This window comes from Sceloporus undulatus, chromosome 1 (genome assembly GCF_019175285.1).
Source record: "Sceloporus undulatus isolate JIND9_A2432 ecotype Alabama chromosome 1, SceUnd_v1.1, whole genome shotgun sequence".
Lineage (NCBI taxonomy): Eukaryota > Metazoa > Chordata > Lepidosauria > Squamata > Phrynosomatidae > Sceloporus > Sceloporus undulatus.
The window spans coordinates 133,450,338-133,469,615 of record NC_056522.1 but is presented as its reverse complement, the minus strand read 5'-3'; the positions used below and the strand labels follow the sequence as shown (position 1 = coordinate 133,469,615).

At 39.5% G+C, this 19,278-nt stretch overlaps 1 protein-coding gene across 7 annotated transcripts in view; it reads right to left on the bottom strand.

Moving 5' to 3' along the window:
- Positions 1-19,278, bottom strand: part of KHDRBS2 (KH RNA binding domain containing, signal transduction associated 2) — a 506,442-nt gene that overhangs the window by 70,646 nt on the left and 416,518 nt on the right. For all 7 annotated transcript variants that reach the window (XM_042445276.1, XM_042445272.1, XM_042445275.1 and 4 more), the window contains exon 7: positions 3,001-3,083. In XM_042445276.1, the coding sequence (XP_042301210.1) occupies positions 3,001-3,083 (83 nt within the window). The remainder of the gene's footprint in view (positions 1-3,000; positions 3,084-19,278) is intronic.

The following is a 19,278-nucleotide window of genomic DNA, read 5'->3' as shown; positions in this document are numbered from 1 at the left end:
GATGTTTATCACACTATGCTCTTAAAGAGGTACTATTCCAGTGTGACTCCTCTAGCAGCCTCCTGTTGCATGCTGGGATTGGCAGTTTTAAGGAGCTGAACTTCTCTGCCTGAGAATTCTAAATACAGTACCCCTCCTTAAAACTGCCAATCCCAGCATGCAACAGGAGGCAGCTAGAGGAGTCACACTGGAATAGTACCTCTTTAAGAGCTCGTCTGATAAACACCAAGGACTACTGGAGAGACTATTCTGTATGAGCAGAGCCCTGTGGCTGAGAGTTCCTGCAATAAATGGGTAATGGCTTACCATGGATATTGGAGAACTTGTCATGAATTTCTTCAAGGAATAATTCTGGCAGACCCATTTGATAATCCAGGCCTGGATTTCAAGATTTCTTGAGCTAAGCAAAGATTCAGGATTCAGGGGGCCTTTTTCACACTGCACAATTACATAATCCCACTTTAAATGCAATGGCTTTATCTTGAAGAAGCCTAGAGTTTTGTAGTTTGGTGCGGCACTAGAGCTCTCTGGCTGAGTGTTCTAGAAGTTGCTCCCTAAACTACAAGCCCAGGATTACAAAGGATGGAATCATGACCGTTAAAGTGGAATCATAGTGCTATAATTGTGTGGTATTAAAGAGCTCTGGATTAGACTAGCAAGGCAAATGCTGATTGTATAGTTAACACATAGAGACCTCAGTTGAATCAATAAGCTTAAATTGGGACTAAAAACAGGATTCAGAGCAAAGTCTTCTAAGGCTGGTGTGAATCTAAATTAATATTTCCTCCCAGCAGTCTTATAATAATAAATAATAATAATATGTTTTATTTATAAACCGCTATTCCAAATAGATCATAGCGGTGTACAAGAAAATTATATAACAGTACAAGAAAAATCTACAATTAAGATACACTGTATCTTCAGGCCAGCCCCTAATGACGCTGGGCCGGCCTGCTCTCTCCCTCAACGGCTGAAAGATGACAGTTATGGAGGGAGGGCACTCTGTCTTCTGAACCTGAGGTTAGTGAAGTTACTTTTAAAGCCAAAAATGGTTAGGCTGATTGGAGTATTCTGGAAATTGTACAGTTGGCCTTCATAGTCATGGATTCTCCATCCATGGATTCAATCATCCACAGCTTGAAAGTGTGTGTGTGTGTATTAAAAAATTCAAAAAGCAAACCTTTATTTTGCCTTTTTTTAAAAACAAGGGACACCATTTTACTGTCTTGTGTTTTCTTCAAGTCATTTCTGACTTATGGCAACCCTAAGGCAAACCTGTAACAGAGTTTTCTTGGCAAGTTTCTTCAGAGGGAGTTTGTCATTGCCATGCTAACTCCATGCTACTCCATTGTATATAATGGGATTTGAACATCCATGGATTTTGGTATCCACAAGGGGTCCTGGAACCAAACCCCAGTGGATACCAAAGATCCTCTCCTTTTTCCAAGCTGTGCTTTCATCACAACAGCAGATGGTTTACCAGCAACAAACTGTGAATGCTCCATTGCAGTCTTTGCTCTGTTTTGGATGTATCCATCTACCATAATATTTCAAAAATGCTAGAAATGATTGGATCTTCCTTCCATCAGCTCACTATAACCTTCTCCATTATTAATCATTTAAAGATGTTTGTGTGCTGAATCAACAAACAGGCACAGTAGTTAAATAGGCTGAATAACTCACATCAGGACCAACCTCTCTGGCCACTGTAGCATTTGACCTATGTATTTTGTTTCAACTCAAATTGTGAGATAGCTTGAGTCACATATTGAGAGGAAGGTAGGATGTTAAATAAATAAATAGATAAAGTGTTAGATCTTTCCTCAAGGGTAAGGAATGTTTCGGCTTTCATATGTTTTGGACTTCAGATCCGAGAAACACCAGCCAATATGTCTTTGCCTCTAGAGAGACAAAGGCTTCCTATTTGTTCTTTAGGGAATGGACCAGGAGCTGCCATACAGAGCTTGGAAAAAACCATTTTTGAATGGCTAAATAATTGCTTTGAACCAATGCCTGTTAGGACAAAGAGCACACCAACCATGCCTTTTTCTTCTTTCTTCTTTTGCTCTTGCTTTAGTCTGCATCTGATTCTCATTTCACTTTTAAGATTTTATAAATGAAACATGGACCCATAATGTATGAAGAAGTATCTTTCAGATCTCATCCACAGAGTAATGTTGGGCAAAGCAACAAGAGGGTATGCGTCTTTATCATTATGTTTTGGCACGTCTTTATAGATGGTAGTAAGGCCTATCACTCTTCTATTTGCCATGAAAGAGTCAGTGTTATGTATGAAGAAATTCTTTATCCCTTCTCACATGCTTTGCCTTGAAATATCTGGACCCATGGGCATTACCATGAATACATGGTTCCAGTGAGTGTCAAACTCTCTAGACAGCCGTTATTAGGTCTTGACTTTTGCTTGTGTTGCTTTACTTTATCCAATTCTACATCCTGACTACATTTTTTGTGAGCTAGACTGCACCTCCTAGGACTGAGTCACCTTCCTTTCTTGATCCTGATCCTATTTTATTTTTCATATCTGATTTAAATCATGACTTAAATCTATACCTTGGGATACACATTGATGGTACTTATATATTAAATTATGTATTTTTACATTTAAATATTATCTGCTAGTATTCATGGCTTTTCCTTGATAATGGAATGATGTCATTCAGACCTCACAAGTGATGGTTCATTTTAAAAACAGAACTTTCCTATAGTCTGGTCTTGGAAAGGATCATGCTTTTACATCTCCACCCTCATTGTGTCACTTGCTGCTAACAATAATTAAATCTCACAATCTTACACTGCTTGAATATCTTTTATTATATCTTTTATTGTATATTTAAGGAGAACTGAGATATGTTTAGAAGTGGCTTTAACAATAGTTTCTAATTGGGGATTAGACAAATGTGATATTAAAAGGAAAGTGTTAGATAAAAATATACTAAAATCATTTATCTTTAAAATAATTAATTAACATTTACAACTCACCTTTGTGTTTGCGTGGCGTAGCTGTTGTCATAGGCCTCATAACTTGGTTCATCGTATTCACCCCCATATCCATCATCATATCCCTACAAAACACCAATACACTAAATTAGATAATTCAGAAAGTGGGTACATTATGAAAAGTATTTTTCAGTCTAAAATAGAAAATTTGTAATAATACAGAGGCCATGTAGGATAACAGATCGTAGAAAATGTACAATGGGATGGAAGTTTGTTATTTGAGAGTTTTTGTCCTCTGGCTGGTGGGCAGGCTGGGAGGCAATCTTTGCCAATTCTTCCTCATTTTCCAGACACTAGATTAATGCCACCTCCCACACTGTTCTTGAAGTCTACCAGTCTTCAAGACAGATTTTCAAGGAGTGTGGGTACAGTCAGAAACTTTGAAGACTGCCATCATTCTAGGTATGGAAGGAATATAAGAAAATATTTGAAAATGGTCAAAAAAATGTTCTCCTAATGTCACGAAATAAGGAGAACTCTGTACTGATGAGAATCTTTGCAATTCAGGACTTATTCTGAGGAAAATGCATCCACTTTTGCACAGAAAATAGTATTTCTGTGTAGAAAGTACTGTTTCATGATGAAAAAAACATCCCATGTGCATATTTTGTACAGAATATGTTCTGAAATATGTTTTCTTTGTAGGAAACAGCATTTTCTGCACAGAAATATTATTTTATGTGAAGAAAGTGCTGTCTCCTGTCCATAAAATGCTGCTTTTCACACAAATTTTGTCCAAAATAAGTCCCGAACAGTGAAGAGTCAGAGGGGGTTATTGCAGAGCTGAATAAAGTGTCTTACTGCTGCCGAATTCAGTCTTCATTCGGACTGCATGCTGGTGTTATCGCATGGCATTTTCCCCCAAAATTGCCACCTGGCTACAGCCCGGCTCCAATGCTGGTCTCTGAACTCACTTTGGTGGCCATTTTTCAAAGTTAGAAAGCTCCCGACTTTGAAAAATTGTCACTGAAGCGAGTTCAAGGACCAGCATTGGAGCTGGGCTTTACCTGATGGCAGTTTTGAGGAGAAAGCCATGCGATAACACCAATGTGCAACCCGAGTGAAGATTGAATTTGGTAGTGGTAAAATTGTTTATTTAACTCTGCGATAATCCCCATACCTTCTCACAGCAGGAAAACAATGGCTAAAATTACCCATTGCTTCCATCAAGAATTAAATTAGCAAACAATTGCATCTCCATTTCTCTCTGATTCTTCCAGTTGTAATGCTCTGCTGGATCTGACTTTTCTATACACAGAAAGAAAGACCCTGGATCCAAGCTATCTGCAAAAGCCTGAATCTTAAGTGATTCATTTTGGACCTCCTTTTATTTCCAACTGTAATGAAGTTCACATTGTTAAAGGATTAATATTTCAGGATGATGCTAATGAATTCCATTGTTTTCTCTGCAATTCAATAACAAATGCTTTTTAAAAGATCTGGAGGTGAATAATAGCCACACAAATAAACAAATGAGTTTAAGTGTATATTGATCCCATTCTCACAATTAAGAGGCATATAGAATACAGTTCCATTCAGTTCTTCTTCTTTTTTTTAGTGGTCTAATTTTCAGGGAAAAGCCACAGATAATCTTGACAAATAAAGTGTAGAACACCTTTTAACTTTCATGAGCATTTGTTCATTTCTATTTTGACGTGAATGCTGGTTAACATTTAAAGGTTATCAGACTCTTTGAAGTGTTGCTCAAATTGGTTTAGGAATTTTCCAATTTCCTGCATCACTCGGAGGGTTTGGAGGACTCTCTCCACAGGAGTCCCGTTGTCCACCACCACAACTCTTTTCCTTCCTCTTCCCTCAGGGTCAGCTCTACTGTTAGGTAGAGCTGACTTAGCTGTGGCATCAGATTTTGAATGTCATTAAAAGGGTAGCATTTATTTCATTGTTACTGACTTTTAATGCCAGAGATGAGAAATCCCTGTATACCAAAATGACCAGGATAACTTTAGGTACTATGCATCTTGATTTTGTTGAACAGGGCAGGCAGGGCCCCCTAGTTTCCTTATTTGGACCTGATTCTTCTGAAAACAGGAGGCAAGGTTTGTCTTTAATCTGGGTAGTTAACAGTGTGTGAAGGTGAAAGGGATTATGGGAAGCATTGTTCCCACAAGGGTCCCTGCAATTTCAGTCCTTCAAGCCACTACCATCTCAAGAATTTCTATCTGTGATCATCTGTTTTACACATTGCCCTGTCTAAGAAGCATTTTAGGATAGTTCACATGTTAAAGAGATATGTGGCTGAGTGGAGGGGAGAGGGAAACACTTTGTGTGATTAGACATGATACAACTAAAAGCACACTCCCAAACTTCCAATTTTAATTAGTATCTTTTTGAATACTCATATAAGAAAGCAAAATTTGTGACATTTGGGAGGACAAGTGCACTTTGTGATATTTTGCAGAAAGCACTGCAAGAGAAACATGTTAAAAAGGTCAGAAAAATTAAACTCTTATTCAGAATTGTAAGAGAATATCCTATTACCTTCTGAATGTTAAGTGTCTGCTTTTTTGAGGAGCACTGCTTTCAGATAGCATTATGGTTGGGAGTACAATTATAGCTGAGTGACTACAATGTGGGCCAGAGAACAGTAAGTGTACCAAAGTGGTCATGACTAATTAGAGATGTGTGAGAAATCAGAATTAAGTCCAAGGCTTGAAGGCCTTTTCCTGGTCCTCCTACACTTTGGAATCCTCACACCAATGGATGTCATTAGAACTGTCCAAAAATAGGCACATTTGGACAGTACACAAAGAGAAAGGCATACAGTACTGTTAAAATGCTTCCAAAATACCACTTAGATGGTGTCTTCATGGGCCAGACATCTCTGAGCACCCCAGAATATTCTGGACCCCAAATTGCCCCAATGTCCTCCCATTACCTGGCACTCTGGTGCAAGGGCAGGCTGCTGTTCACACATGTGTCTTGCTGTGCCACCCACTGCTACCATGGATCGCTCCCTCTGAGGCTGGAAACAAGGTGCCCAGCATTGATCACATGGGTGGGCACCTCGTTCTGACCTCAAAAGGAGTGACTCTTGATGGTGATTAAGGGTAACACAGGGGGTCAGATTGTAAACAGGCACCCACCATCACTCCAAAGGGCTCTGGAAGAACCAAAGCAGAATGTGACTTTTTAGGAATCAATTTAAAGAGGATATACCATGGATTTGGTGAATTAGACCGATACCATTCAGACAATTTGCACCAGAACTAGGGACTATGGCATCAGGACTAGCTGCCATGAGGACATAGTAAGGATATAATATTTGGCCGGAGTGGACATGGCCTTAAGCTTTCTTTGAACAACTGGGGAATGCATTCAATGAACTGCATTAAAGCAGTGAATAGAATTTAAGATGTACAAGCCTGTACACATCTGGGAGGATATAAACAAATGAAAAACAGTGCTGGATTTTATTCTGTTTTTTTTAAAAAAAAAAACAAAAACAAAACCCATGATGGAACCAGGTATAGAGTGGGCAAAGAGATGGAGAAAAGAGGATGTCTGTAGATTCAGGCATTATAGATCTGCATGTGAATAAGCATAATCACTTGATTTCTGCTGCTGTGCTGACACTGGCTGGTATCCCCACCAGACAGAGCAAATGACAAGACACCATCACATAAATGTACAGTCGTCCCTCCACATTTGCAAACTTGGCATTCACAAATTTGATTATTTGTGAGGTCTCTCCCTCCCTCCGATGCCTGGAACAGCTGATCCAAGCATCGGTGGGGGACTTGTTCCCCTAACCCCTGCAAATGTAGAGGGATGACTGTAGTTTCCTCATGCCCCATTGTTCCAGTCAGTTGGCCTTCTTCTTTTAACAGGAAGAATTTTAGCAAGCACACTTAAAAACTGATATATGTGCTGCTTGACAGGATGGAGCACATCACAGAATCAAGCTAGAATTTTGAAAGGTGCTTGATCAATACACAGCATCACTCAAACCCTCTGAAAATAGGGAGTGGGAGAGGAAGCACCAGGTTATAAAAAGAACAGAAAAAAATGGGAAGAATTCAAATATGCAGTAAGTGCACAAACTGAACATGCACAGCAGTTTGTACAAAGTGTGGAAATTAAAAAGAAAAGAATGGAAGACTAATACATAAATGCTATTCTGCTAATAAAAACCAACTAAGTCAAAACCTAGAAAGAAAATCAGAATGGATTGAATTTTAAGATTGTCTTCAGAAGCCCTGAAACCAAATACAAGAACTTTTCACTTCAGGCTCTATATTTTTGGAATCCCAGCTTCAGGGAAATACGTCTGGCCTCATCAGTGTTGGTTTTAAAGATGATCCTGAAGAATCCCCCCCTTTCCCAAATGTATTGTTTTTGTTCCTTAATTACAGGAATAGTTTTAGTGGGGACAGATAGATGTGTCTTTTACTTGCAAATGTGTATACACAGAAATCCATTCCCTTCCTATCCAAATAGCTATTTAAATGCACATTTGCCTATTTTGAAAAAAGGCATCCTGGTACATATTTTCTTACAAAATATATATAGTGGGCCCTTCTCTTATGAGGGAGATTAATTCTGGAGCACCCCTCACATAAAAGAAAAACATGTAAGCTCAAGCCCCATTAGAAGTAATGGGGCTTGTGCCCGTGGCATGGTGTGTGTGCTGTGGATGCATGCCCCATTACTTCTTCCGGGGTGCGCGAGTCTTTTTTCCTGCATGGCTTCCAGTGTATGCTGGAAGCTGTGTATGATGCACCTGCATATGATGCAGATGCACTGTACTTCTAAACATTTTTTCTCTCTGAAAGCATGCCTTTCTAAATAGTTTTTATCGTAAAAATATGAAGTTTTCCCACTGTTTTGAACTGGTAACCATTAAAGAGAATTGCAAAATGTGAAAGGCTGGAAAGTCATGAGCTGCAATCTATAAAGTTACTTTTTGGACCACAGTTTGCAGAATCCTCCAATCAACATGTCTACCCATACTGGTTGGGGGATTCTGTTTTAGTCCCAAAAGTAATATTGCCAATATTTCCAGACATCTTAAGGTATAGATTAGGTTGTTTGAAAGTGAGGACTGAACAATGTCTTCAAGTGTCCATAGGATTTAGTAAAGTGGTAATTTGATGTTATTTGAATTTGTAACTACCCCCATACTGTGAAAGATTGGAGGATTAGTCATTTAAATAAATAAATAAACAAACAAACAAACAAACAAATAAAACTTCTAGTAAAGTCAGTTACACTGCACTGAATTTTGTGGCCTGGGTTGTCATGAGATGACAACAGAAACAACTCAACCTTCACATCATCTCAAAGACATTTCATCTTCCACAGAGTCAGTTCTGTTTGGCAACAGCCTGTTATAATAGGATTGCAGCTGACAGAAAATAATTGCACAGGGCTTCCTTCATGAGAGAAACAGGCTATAGATATGTGCAGCTGTCTCAATGTAATCTGTTCTGTTTATTCTCATGGGTATGGACATCTCTAGCATCAAGGTCATGGGAACTAAATAATCTATAGTACATTTCCATTTCCATTCGCTCCCTGCTTGTAGAATGTACATTCCTAATATGCTGTTGTCACACTTAGAAATTTTTTGCAATAAATACAATTTGGAAATGGATTTTGTTCAAGTCAAAAGATTGGCATGCATGCAAAAAAATACAAAATGTTAAGGGAAACTATGCACAAAAATGGGGTACTAAAGGTTTAAATAATGCACGCATAAGAATTTGTATGAATTTTTTTCAAGAACAAAATCTGTTCAATCTGAATCTGTTTAAATGACTGCAGACAACCATATGGAAAAAAATGAAACACATATATAATGTTAGATTTACCCTTTCAGTGAGCATCTGTCATAACAAAAAACTTTTTAGCTACACTCCCATCATAACTAGCCTGCTTGACCCTTTCTGGATGAAGGAGCAATACTACTAGATCATCAGCACTCATCAGTTCTATGAGATCAAGTCCTTTGGGTTCTTCTTCCTCTACCATCTGTTAATACCTATTCCATCAGTTTGCCACAGTGGGACAGCTAGAAAATAAGACTTCCCATCTGCTCTTTTGGGACACCAACTCCACAAAGTGCTCACTCCAATGTCCACTTTCCATTCAAGTCTGTCATTATACAACTGTTGCTTGCTTAGTTGATGTGACACAAAAGGGGGGAAAGGGATGAGAAAAAACAACAACAAGCAACCTCATGCTTCCCTTCTGGTATTCAGGCTGAAAGAACGGTATGGTGGTGGAGGATGTATATGAAAGCATTTCTATGCACACACACACACACACACACACACGGATACAACATGGGGGTTCATGTGCATTCAGTGAAATATGCTCACAAGCACCCCCATGACTGGGTTTTTTGTTTTATAGGGCTTCCCAAATTTTCAAATACATTCAACAAAATAAGGTCATAACCTCTCTCCCCACAGTAGAACATCATATGCAACATGTGCAACTATACAGAGAAAATGAACATGAGGGAATGTGAGGTGTGTATATGGGGTGGAGGTGGGGAGATATGTGCCTTTGCACCATGCTACATTTTGAGGCATGCCAGCCGGAAAGGGCCTTTGTAACTTTTAAAAAATACTATCTGCATTTTCTTGTTTTTCTTCTTCAATCCCCTTTTGTGCTTTGGTGTCAGGTCTATGAGATTATAAGCCTGCAGGCAGGGACTATCTCATTTGTTATTGATCTTATGTAAGCCGCTGTGGGAGCTCTTTCTGTTGAAGAGCAAAGTAAAATATTCCTTTAAATAAATAAATATAGAACTTTGACATTACTGCTGTCAGAACTTGGGAGGGTAAAAGCAGGAGCACCAGGCATCCTGTAGAGCCACACAACCGTAGCACAGAAATGTTGTTAGGCAGGAGCACCAGGAAAGCCCTAGATATAAAGTCATTTGTTATTGTTAAGCACCTAAAGATCTGCCCTAACTGCTGGATATCAACAGTATCTTAAAATGTCTCCCCCCCCCCCACCGCAAAAAAATACTTCCAGCATCTCCAGTATAATTATGGGATGATGCAAAGACTGCTTTATACTGCTTCCAACAGAGACTCTTCCACACAACAAGCTCTTTATGGCAGCTCACAAAAAAAACCAAGCCTGGAACACCTTCAGACTCTTCAAGCACAATAAGGAGCATTTTTAAAAAAAATTGTCTTGCATTCATAGATTCATTAAAAAGAAATTGCATGCCACCTGCTAAGTTGTATAGAAATGAAACTCCTCTGAGGAAAGTCATTACTAGGGGCCTTGACTCCTAACCATTGTTCCAGGCAATATTTTTTGCTGCAGAAGGGTCACAAGAATGAATTATATGTAGTTTTTAATGATGGGCATGAGAAACAGGGCTTTCTTAATGGTGGCTCTGTACTTTAATGATTTTATACTATTGTATTTTAACTGTGGGTTTATATGTTTTTAATTGTGTTTTTTGTATTTTAACATGCTGTACCTTGCCTGGCCGATGTTTCAGATTTTTTTTAAAAAATTACCTTACTATAATCACAGATTCTACATCCAGCAACACAGAGTCACTATGGATATTGCCATTTGAAAAGTAATTCTGATCTTTGAGCCTCTCTAGACAAGGGGAAAAAAATCTCTGGAAGTCCCAGGTTTTGTTTCCATAGAAACTGATTTTCTGGGGGAGGGACATCTACACGACATTTTCCCCATCCTGAAATATTCTCAAGAAACCTCTGCCAATACCAAGGACTTTCCATTACCACTCCCCAGTCAGCTTATATTAAACTAATATTTCCCAAAATGAAATATACCTCCATGGCTGCCTGTTTTGTGTCATGCTGGAATGAGCTAGGATGACCTCCACCAAGAAACATAGTAATTGTTTCCAGGACTCAAATTTAACAATGATCAAGCAACGGAAAAAAGAAATATTTGAAATAAAATAAAATGATTCTAATGCTTAACTAGTGCAATATTGCTAAAACACTTTAACACTTTGACTATTGTTTCTCAACAATAATTAAAAAGTGTGCAAAGGGATCTTGTAGCACCTTTGGGACTAACTGAAAGAAAGAAGCCGGTAGTATGAGCCTTCATAGACTTGAGCCTAGGCACAAGTTTATGAAAATTCATGCTACCCGCTTCTTTCTTTGAATTAGTCTCAAAGGTGCTACTAGATTCCCCTTTGCATACTGATTTTCCAGACTAACATGATTATGTTTTGAATAATTAAGAAGGCTTCAGGGGAAACTGGAGAAATATTGACTCAGATGAGATGCCATGAACACAGGGTGTGGGGAGTGAAGGAGACCTGGGATATTCAAGAACAATTTAGATGCCAAACTATGAATATGCAGGTAAAATCAGAACAAGAAATGGAAAGTGTCAGTACGTCCGGGGACTTTTTTTTGCTTTCTGGACAAGCCCTACCTCCCAGTACTGTTTAGTCTTACTGGCATGGATTGAGCTCTTTAAAAAGTATGGTTGGGAGTTTAGTCTGCAGTAGTCACCACATTCCTGAGGTGGTTAAGCTTCTTAGCAACCTTTTCCCTTCTGCTCATCTCTCTCCTTCACTAGTGACCTTTTAATGTGGTTGCCCTTTTAAAAGTTAAATGTTCCTTTTCCTTGGCATATTCTGCTAGGAAGATTTAAAATTCCAACTCTTTTATGATCACAAATTCTTTGCATCTCAGCACGTTTCCCTCAAGTTAATTTCACTAAAATTAAGGATTGCCTCTGTTTTTATGGATCCAAGAATTAAATGTTCCAGAAAGTTATCATGTTGTCTAGACGTTTTATCTCTGTTCCATCATCTCTGATGAACTTTACTCAGCCACTGTGAGAAAAATGGAAGCTATTCTATATTTGCAACCAGCCAAAAGATGTTCAGGTACTCCTCAGTGTGCCTCTACACTTTCTTGCCCCTCTTTATCGGAGCAAATTTTTATAATGCTGTCTGTTTCATAGAATGTATTTACTCTATAATCACAGGATAACTTTGTATGAGGTGCAAAAACAACAGAGAAGATATGAGTAAAACACAGTTACCTGTGTTTTAAACTGTTTTATCACTGTGCTTTTAACAGAATTGTGTGGGAATTCTTACTTTTGGATCATGTGCTTGGAGAAAAGGAGGAAACAAATAAATGTATGCCTTCTTTTCCTGATTTTCTGAGATCATATGAAAAAAATGGGAACTTATTTATCTCTCTTGGAAGGAGAGAAATGGGTGTGGCATTCTCTTTGTCAACTTGCAGCATCACATGCAAAGTATCTCATTGTCTTAATAATGTACTAAGAAAACACTGAAACCGTTCTGCGACAACAGAGATATGAGGCATTAATATGAGGAGCTATCCTCTTCATTGAGGTGGATGAGACACAGCTTTTGTGTGTGTGTGTGGGGGGGGGGGGGGGTTGGAAGAGGGAGGATTGTACAGTCAACCCTCCATATCCATGGATTCAACCATCCATGGCTTGAAGATATTCCCAAAAAATTAAAACTAAAATATATTCCAAAAAGCAAACATTTATTTTGCCATTTTATATAAGGGACACCATTTTGTTATGCCATTGTATTTAATGGGACTTGAACATCCACAGATTTTTGTATCCACAGTGAGTCCTGGAACTGAACCCCAGCAGATACTAACTGAACCCTAGCAGATACTCTCCAAGGGCCCACTGTACATGGGAATGTGGCTATTAGTTTCCAAGTCAGCAACATGCCATTCACTATCATTTCTGGGCCTAAACCTGAGACCAATACTTATAGGATTTTCCAATATCAAAGAATGCCACAGAATTGTCTGGAAATCCAGACAATTGAACCTAGTATTATGGTAAAAACTATCCAAGCAAGGTCCTCTCACAATACACAGTTATAGTACCATGATTCCACTTTCACTGCCATGACCAAATCCTATGTAATCCTACACAATTTGGTGAGCTGCTAGGTCTCTCTGGCTGAAAATTCTGAATGTCCCTCCCCACACACTGAAAGTCCTAGGAATCCATAGGATGTTGCCATGGCAGTTAAATTCAGCACTATAACTTAATTCTTTGGAAATTATGAAATTGTGAAGTTCAGAATTCTGTTCCAACAGAAGCACTATACAGTGGGTCCTCACCTTACGTGGGGAACCGTTCCGTATCCCTCCTCGTAAGGCGATTTCCGCCTATGCTCAAGCCCCATTGGAAACAATGGGGCTCGTGCACGGCGGCTCTCTTCTATGCCCTTCAGCCATGCAGTGACAAAAATAAAAAGTAGGCCCACTAGGAAAGCCAACTATCAGCATTGTCTCAGGTGCTTGACCTCAACAGTAGTTATTTACACAGCAGAGTACAGAAGCACATATTCAGTTAACAGTATTTGGCAATATTGCACTGACCAACCTGGAATGATGCACAGACACAGTTACATTCATCCAAAAGTCCTTGAAGGCTTTTATCACTTGTGTCAATGTGTACAAGTTATATACAAACTCTCCTGTAACTCTCTCCAACACTCACTGTTTGATATATAGTACACTCACTCTCTATAAACAACACACCAACATCAACCCACACCTGCCCTGGCTTTTAGAGCACTTATTTACAGTGGTAATGACTAAGGGTTGAAACCTGGTGTTACTTCGCATTTACAGCCATACAAACTATTTCCCACTGTCTTAAAGAGACAGTGTTCTCAACAAAGTCACCTTTATCTAGAATACATGTAACATGTGAAGTTTTGCCGTTGCTAGGTCTCTTAGAAAACTTCCCACCAGCCCTTAATAGCTCCCCCCTCCACAAGCCCTGTGCCTTGGCTGCCAGGATGTGTGCAACAAGGGGGATTATCACACGGGAGGCTTACCATGGTTAAAATGCTGGTAAAATGCTCCAGAAGCATGAAGGTGTGATAGGCGGTCATGGTTCGGAAGCGTCACTGAAGTGTCTCCTCTCCTCTCCCATCAGCAAAGTGTTTGCCGAGCAGCCATTTCTTCAAGAATGGGAACTTCCATTATGAAGAAGTGGCTGCTCCATGAATGCTTTACTGATGGGAGAGGAGAGACGACACTACAGTGATGCTTCCAAAGCGCGATTGGCTATCACACCTTTGCGCTTCTGGAGCATTTTACTGGTAAGCTAGGGTGTGATAATCTCCAAGGAAGTGGATGAGCCATGATACTGGCGTTTGCTTTCAAATATCACAATAGGCCCAAGTGCATGAACATGCCAGTTCTCTCTCTATTCCTCTGCCTTCACTTCTACTTTTTTTTTTTTTTGGTGTGCTGACATTAATAATGAGTCCCAGTCTTGGGAAAAGAGCGGGATATAAATAAATAAATAAGTAAATAAAATTGTTCACATGTCACACCCATACAAACGTCTTTGTGCTGGTAGCAAGCCCTGGTACAATCTGGGAATGAGTGGAGGTGGGCAACCAAGCTCAAATGCCACCTCACAAACACATGGTCACATTTTCTCCTCCTGCTTACACTGAGATTTGTCTCCCCACCTGGAGATATGGGAAAGCTGGGCAATTTCCTGAGATAAGAATAAGTCCTGATTTTGAGAGCGAAAGGTGGGATATAAATAAAGATCATAATTAAATCATGGATTTGAACTTTGGTCTGACCAATTCTAATCTGACTAATGATGCCTTGTTATTGAAATTTTGTTTGAAATAATTATTGAAAATATTGTTACCTTGCTTTGAATAATCTTTCTTTTCATCATCCAACGTTGGGTAATAAGCATATCAACTCATTGCTCTATGCGGACGATGTTGTTATCCTCTCGTGTCCCCATCCAGTTTATATTTTTAAATTTGTTATTATGTATATTGATATGTGGCTTGTGTGATTTTGTTTTATACTGGTCACCGACCGAATAAATGTTATTAACTTACTAATCTGACACTCTCACATAATACACAATTGGTTTTCATATGAAATCTTCCTTCTATTTACTTTTCAATTTCCACCATAGTATACCAAAGCTAAGCATTAACACTTCTACATTATTTCCACACAAATTAAAGCTCTTTCAAAGCCTTCTGAACTACCTCCAATCAGAAGAAAAAGAACATGCACCACCTATTATATTTGAACGACACCGACAGTGATAATTAGAAAAGATTTTTGGGTTTGATAGATTGTTCTATATTTAAGGAACGGCCAGGCATTAGGCCTACTACAGAACTTTTGTCTTGGTTTTAAAATATATGCTGATAATGAGTCTAGAGGCAAGATTTTCATTCTTGTACAGAAGCTATTGCCAAAAGGTCATGTATAATTAAAAGTTACATATGGAACCAACAAAAAAGTCTTGTGGTGGACTAAATGATGTGACAATCAAAAGTCTGAGATCAGGTAGTAGTTGTATTAAAGAAATAAAATTGTAGGTAATATGCTTGCCTTTAATTTGAGCCCTGTATTAAGATTGTATCAACTAAAAAAATCATGCCATCTATTCCAATTACCTTGGGGAGGCAAAAATTGCTTTCTTTATACATATTATTATTTGTCATTTTTAAGTCTAGCTGTAATAAAGCTCCACTCTTTTTTCATTTATTTAATTTAAAGCCAGTTCCTGTTCCTCAGCTGAAAATGCCCAACACTTACTTACTCCATTTCTACCACATACTGTACTCTAAGGCATCTGATGTATTTTATAAATCCCATTGCGTTTTGTAATAAATGCTAATTTTAACTGGATTTATCCATTTTTCAAGTTCAGTTCCCAGTTCTGCCATAGGACTGTAATCACCTTTTTGTTCTTTGATGCTTTTGCTTTCCTAGCGCTTAAAACAAGACATAAAAACTTGTTTAAGTCCTATTATTTAGATGCATGTTCCACTTAAATTAATGATGTTTATATTTAACAAGCAATGAATTGTTGTAGTTAACCGGCCCTCAGGCCAACCTCAGCTCAAGTCAACTCTGTGTTGAGAAATTTCCAAGCCCCCTATCACAAGGTAGCCAACTTTTTGAGCTGGGGGCCGGGTTGCTGTCCCCTCAGACAACTGGGGGGCCGACGCCAAAACAAAACATAATTAAATAATTTTTAACAGATTAATAAATAATTAACACTGGGACAAATGTAGGACAACATTTTCAAATGGTGGACACTTTTTTTAAAAAAGTGGATGATACGCAAAAAAATTTGCTGTTTTTTAAAAATGTTAGATAAATGCATGTTTCTGAGGCTTCTATAGACAATTGCCCCCATGCCCCTTGCGCGAGACGCCAAGGCCCCGGTGGCAATCGGCTGCAGGACCAGGCGGGGCTGGTCCCAAGGCCTCGCTGGGCCGCTCTGGGCCCGCGGGCCGCAGGTGCCTACCCCTGCCCTATCATCCCTATTGATCATATTGAAGATTGTGTCATATTGAGGAGGGAGCAGCTTGTTTTCTGCTGCTTCAGAGAAAAAGCATGCTAAATGTCTCACAAACTCAGATCCCAGGATCCATACAAACTGAGCCATGGCCGTTAAAGTGGTATCAAACGGGATTATTTCTTCAATGCAGATGAGACTAAGTGAGTAGACTTTGCCATACCACTGGATACAGGATGTTAGTTCCAATTCGCCATGTTTATTCCCTTATATAAATTTAGCACAAGGTTAGAATCTGTAACAAATTAGTTTCTTGGTTACAATTCCCATATCTCCAGTCCTAGGATTCAGTCTGGGGATTCCAGAAGCTAGAGTCCAAAATTAATTTTGCATGCTCTGGTCATAGGGGACCTTACAGCCTCCCCTTGTCTGAATTTAATTTTTATAAGGAATAGTGTTCGATTCATGGCATGTGATTTGTGCACTTTGTAATTTATATCTGTTTTGCTCTTCCCAGCATTTAGACGGGTTGACACTACTGTTCCTGCCAAGGAGATACTGGTAACGGAACTGCATTTGATATTTCTGTGAGAGACGTCAAAAAGCTTGTTTCCACTCAGCCTGTCTCTGTTATCATGGAAACATGTTACCTGAAAGTGGGACAAACTCTATAGAGACATAATGGTTATGTCCTATATAAAGCAGATTTCTTGCATTCCCTGCATCTTATGTAGCAGATGAGTGGTTCCTTTTCAGATGTTCCTATCTCGCTCTTGTGTTAATTGTCAAGCTTTCATTCCTTTAAGCTACTCTGCTGCATGAATGCAGATATTTTGAGGCTGTGATGACCACCACTCTCTACAAAGGGTAGGCACTGGATGGGGATGTTCATCATAATTCAAATCTCTGGTGAGACATCCCTTATAGCTCTTCTTTCCCAACAGCTGTATTAAGATTCAATGGCATCACAATCTGACAGACTGAGAAACCTTTACAAAAGAAAATATATTTTATTTTTTAAAAGACCCCCGGACTTCATAATGGATGCTGACCACACAGTGTAATGTGCAGGGCTGATGTTATTTTTATTGACACACTTGAGATTTATTTCCGCATAATTACCCCGAACCTACTCTATATTCTTGACTATAAGTCGACCTCATGTATAAGTCAAGGGCAAGATTTGGGGCCAAAATTATGGATTTTGATATGTCCTGTGGGCAAATTGAGGTACAACTTAGGGGGCATATTACAAAGGAGGTAAGGACACACAGTAAGGAAATGATGACAAAGAATGTACAACATATCCGACAGACAAAACTGTTGTGTTGTGTTGTGTCTTCAAGTGTTTTTGACTTATAGGAGTTTATCACACTTGGGCCTTACCGCTGCCCAAACGTTGCTGAGTGTTACCCAATGTTTCAGGAGCGTCGGAGGTGGTCATCTGTTTGCGCTTCTGAAATGTCATAGAGGCATCTCGCTTTCCTTCAGTTGCAGAAGCGTTTATGGGGAAGCCCCAGAAAAGCCATTTTTATTAACAGGATCTTTCGTTAACAAAAATTGCTTTTCTGAGGCTTCTCCGTGAATGTTTTCACGACAGAAGGGAAAGCAGGAGCCCTCTATGATTGTTTTCAGGAGGCACAACGGATGATCCCAACTCCGACACTCCTGAAACATTGGGAAACCTTCAGCAGTGTTTGGACAGTGGTAATGTGCCCTGGTGTGATAAACTCCATAGTGACCTAAGTCAAATCTCCAGTTTGCCCGCCCATATGTAAATCTGAGTTTACGTGTATGACAAAACCGTGAGGGAACACGCTGGCATAAAGAAATAAGGGATTTACCTTACATTTTTTTTCCCATATATATATATATATGTGTGTGTGTGTGTGTGTGTGTGTGTGTGTTTGTGTGTCTGGAAACAGACCTTCCCCCACAACATATAGGAAGGGGCCACTGTATCATGGGGTTTTTTCGAGGAGTTTTGTCATTGCCTTCCCCGCGGCTGCAGGAGATTGACTTGCCCAAGGGCAACCCAGTGGGTTTCATGGCTTGAGCAGGAAATCAAACCCTGGTCTCCAGAGTTATAATCCAGCACTCAGACCACTCACCATTCTGTTTGAGCTCCCGCTAAGGCTGGTGGATGAAGAGGAACTACAGTCCATCATGGCTGCAGGGCGAGTAGACAAGGGAGCGTTCTTGGGGTCCGGACCCCCCCCCTTCCATTACGAAAAAATGAATGGTGTGTGCTTGCTGCGCCGCTGCACCCAAGCCCCATTATAATGGTGGCACTTAGTCTGGACCCACCCTTCCTAAAATCCTGTTACGTCCCTGATGGCTGTTTGATTTTGGGGGAGGCAAACTAGGCACAGTTAGGCTAAGGCAATTCCATGCCTGATAAAAAGGTAAAGCAAAGACAATGGCAATTATGTTATCAGTGGTTATAGCCTTTAATGTGATAACTTTGCCTGATTTAACCAAGAAAAGCTGACAAACATACCACAAGGTCTTATTCAATCCTTCAAAGGCCAATTCCTTTCTGGTGCACCTTTGAAGGTAAGGCCAAAGAGCAGCACCACCACTATTTTCCCACCAAGGGCATTCCATAAAGCTAGAAGTGGCACATGGGGGGATATTGGTAGTCAGTGCTTTTTTGAGATGTTCCCAGAATGCCTTTTGCAAGTCTACTCAGAGAGGAATGGTGTCTTTTTTTTTAGTAATGAGTAAAGTTAGCGCTTTACATTGACCTATGTATATAAGTCAAACCACATTTTTTTGTGATCAATTTTTTGACTAAAATTGTTAGAGTTTAACAGCGAGTATATTTGTTATCATGTTTCACAAGAAATCCTTCTGCTGGTCAACTTTCTCTTTAACTGCATAGTGTATTTGTCTCTAGAGATGTGGGGGAGAGAGTAGGTGGTGGTGGGAGATACGTTCAGGTGATGAGGGCGGTGTAGCTTT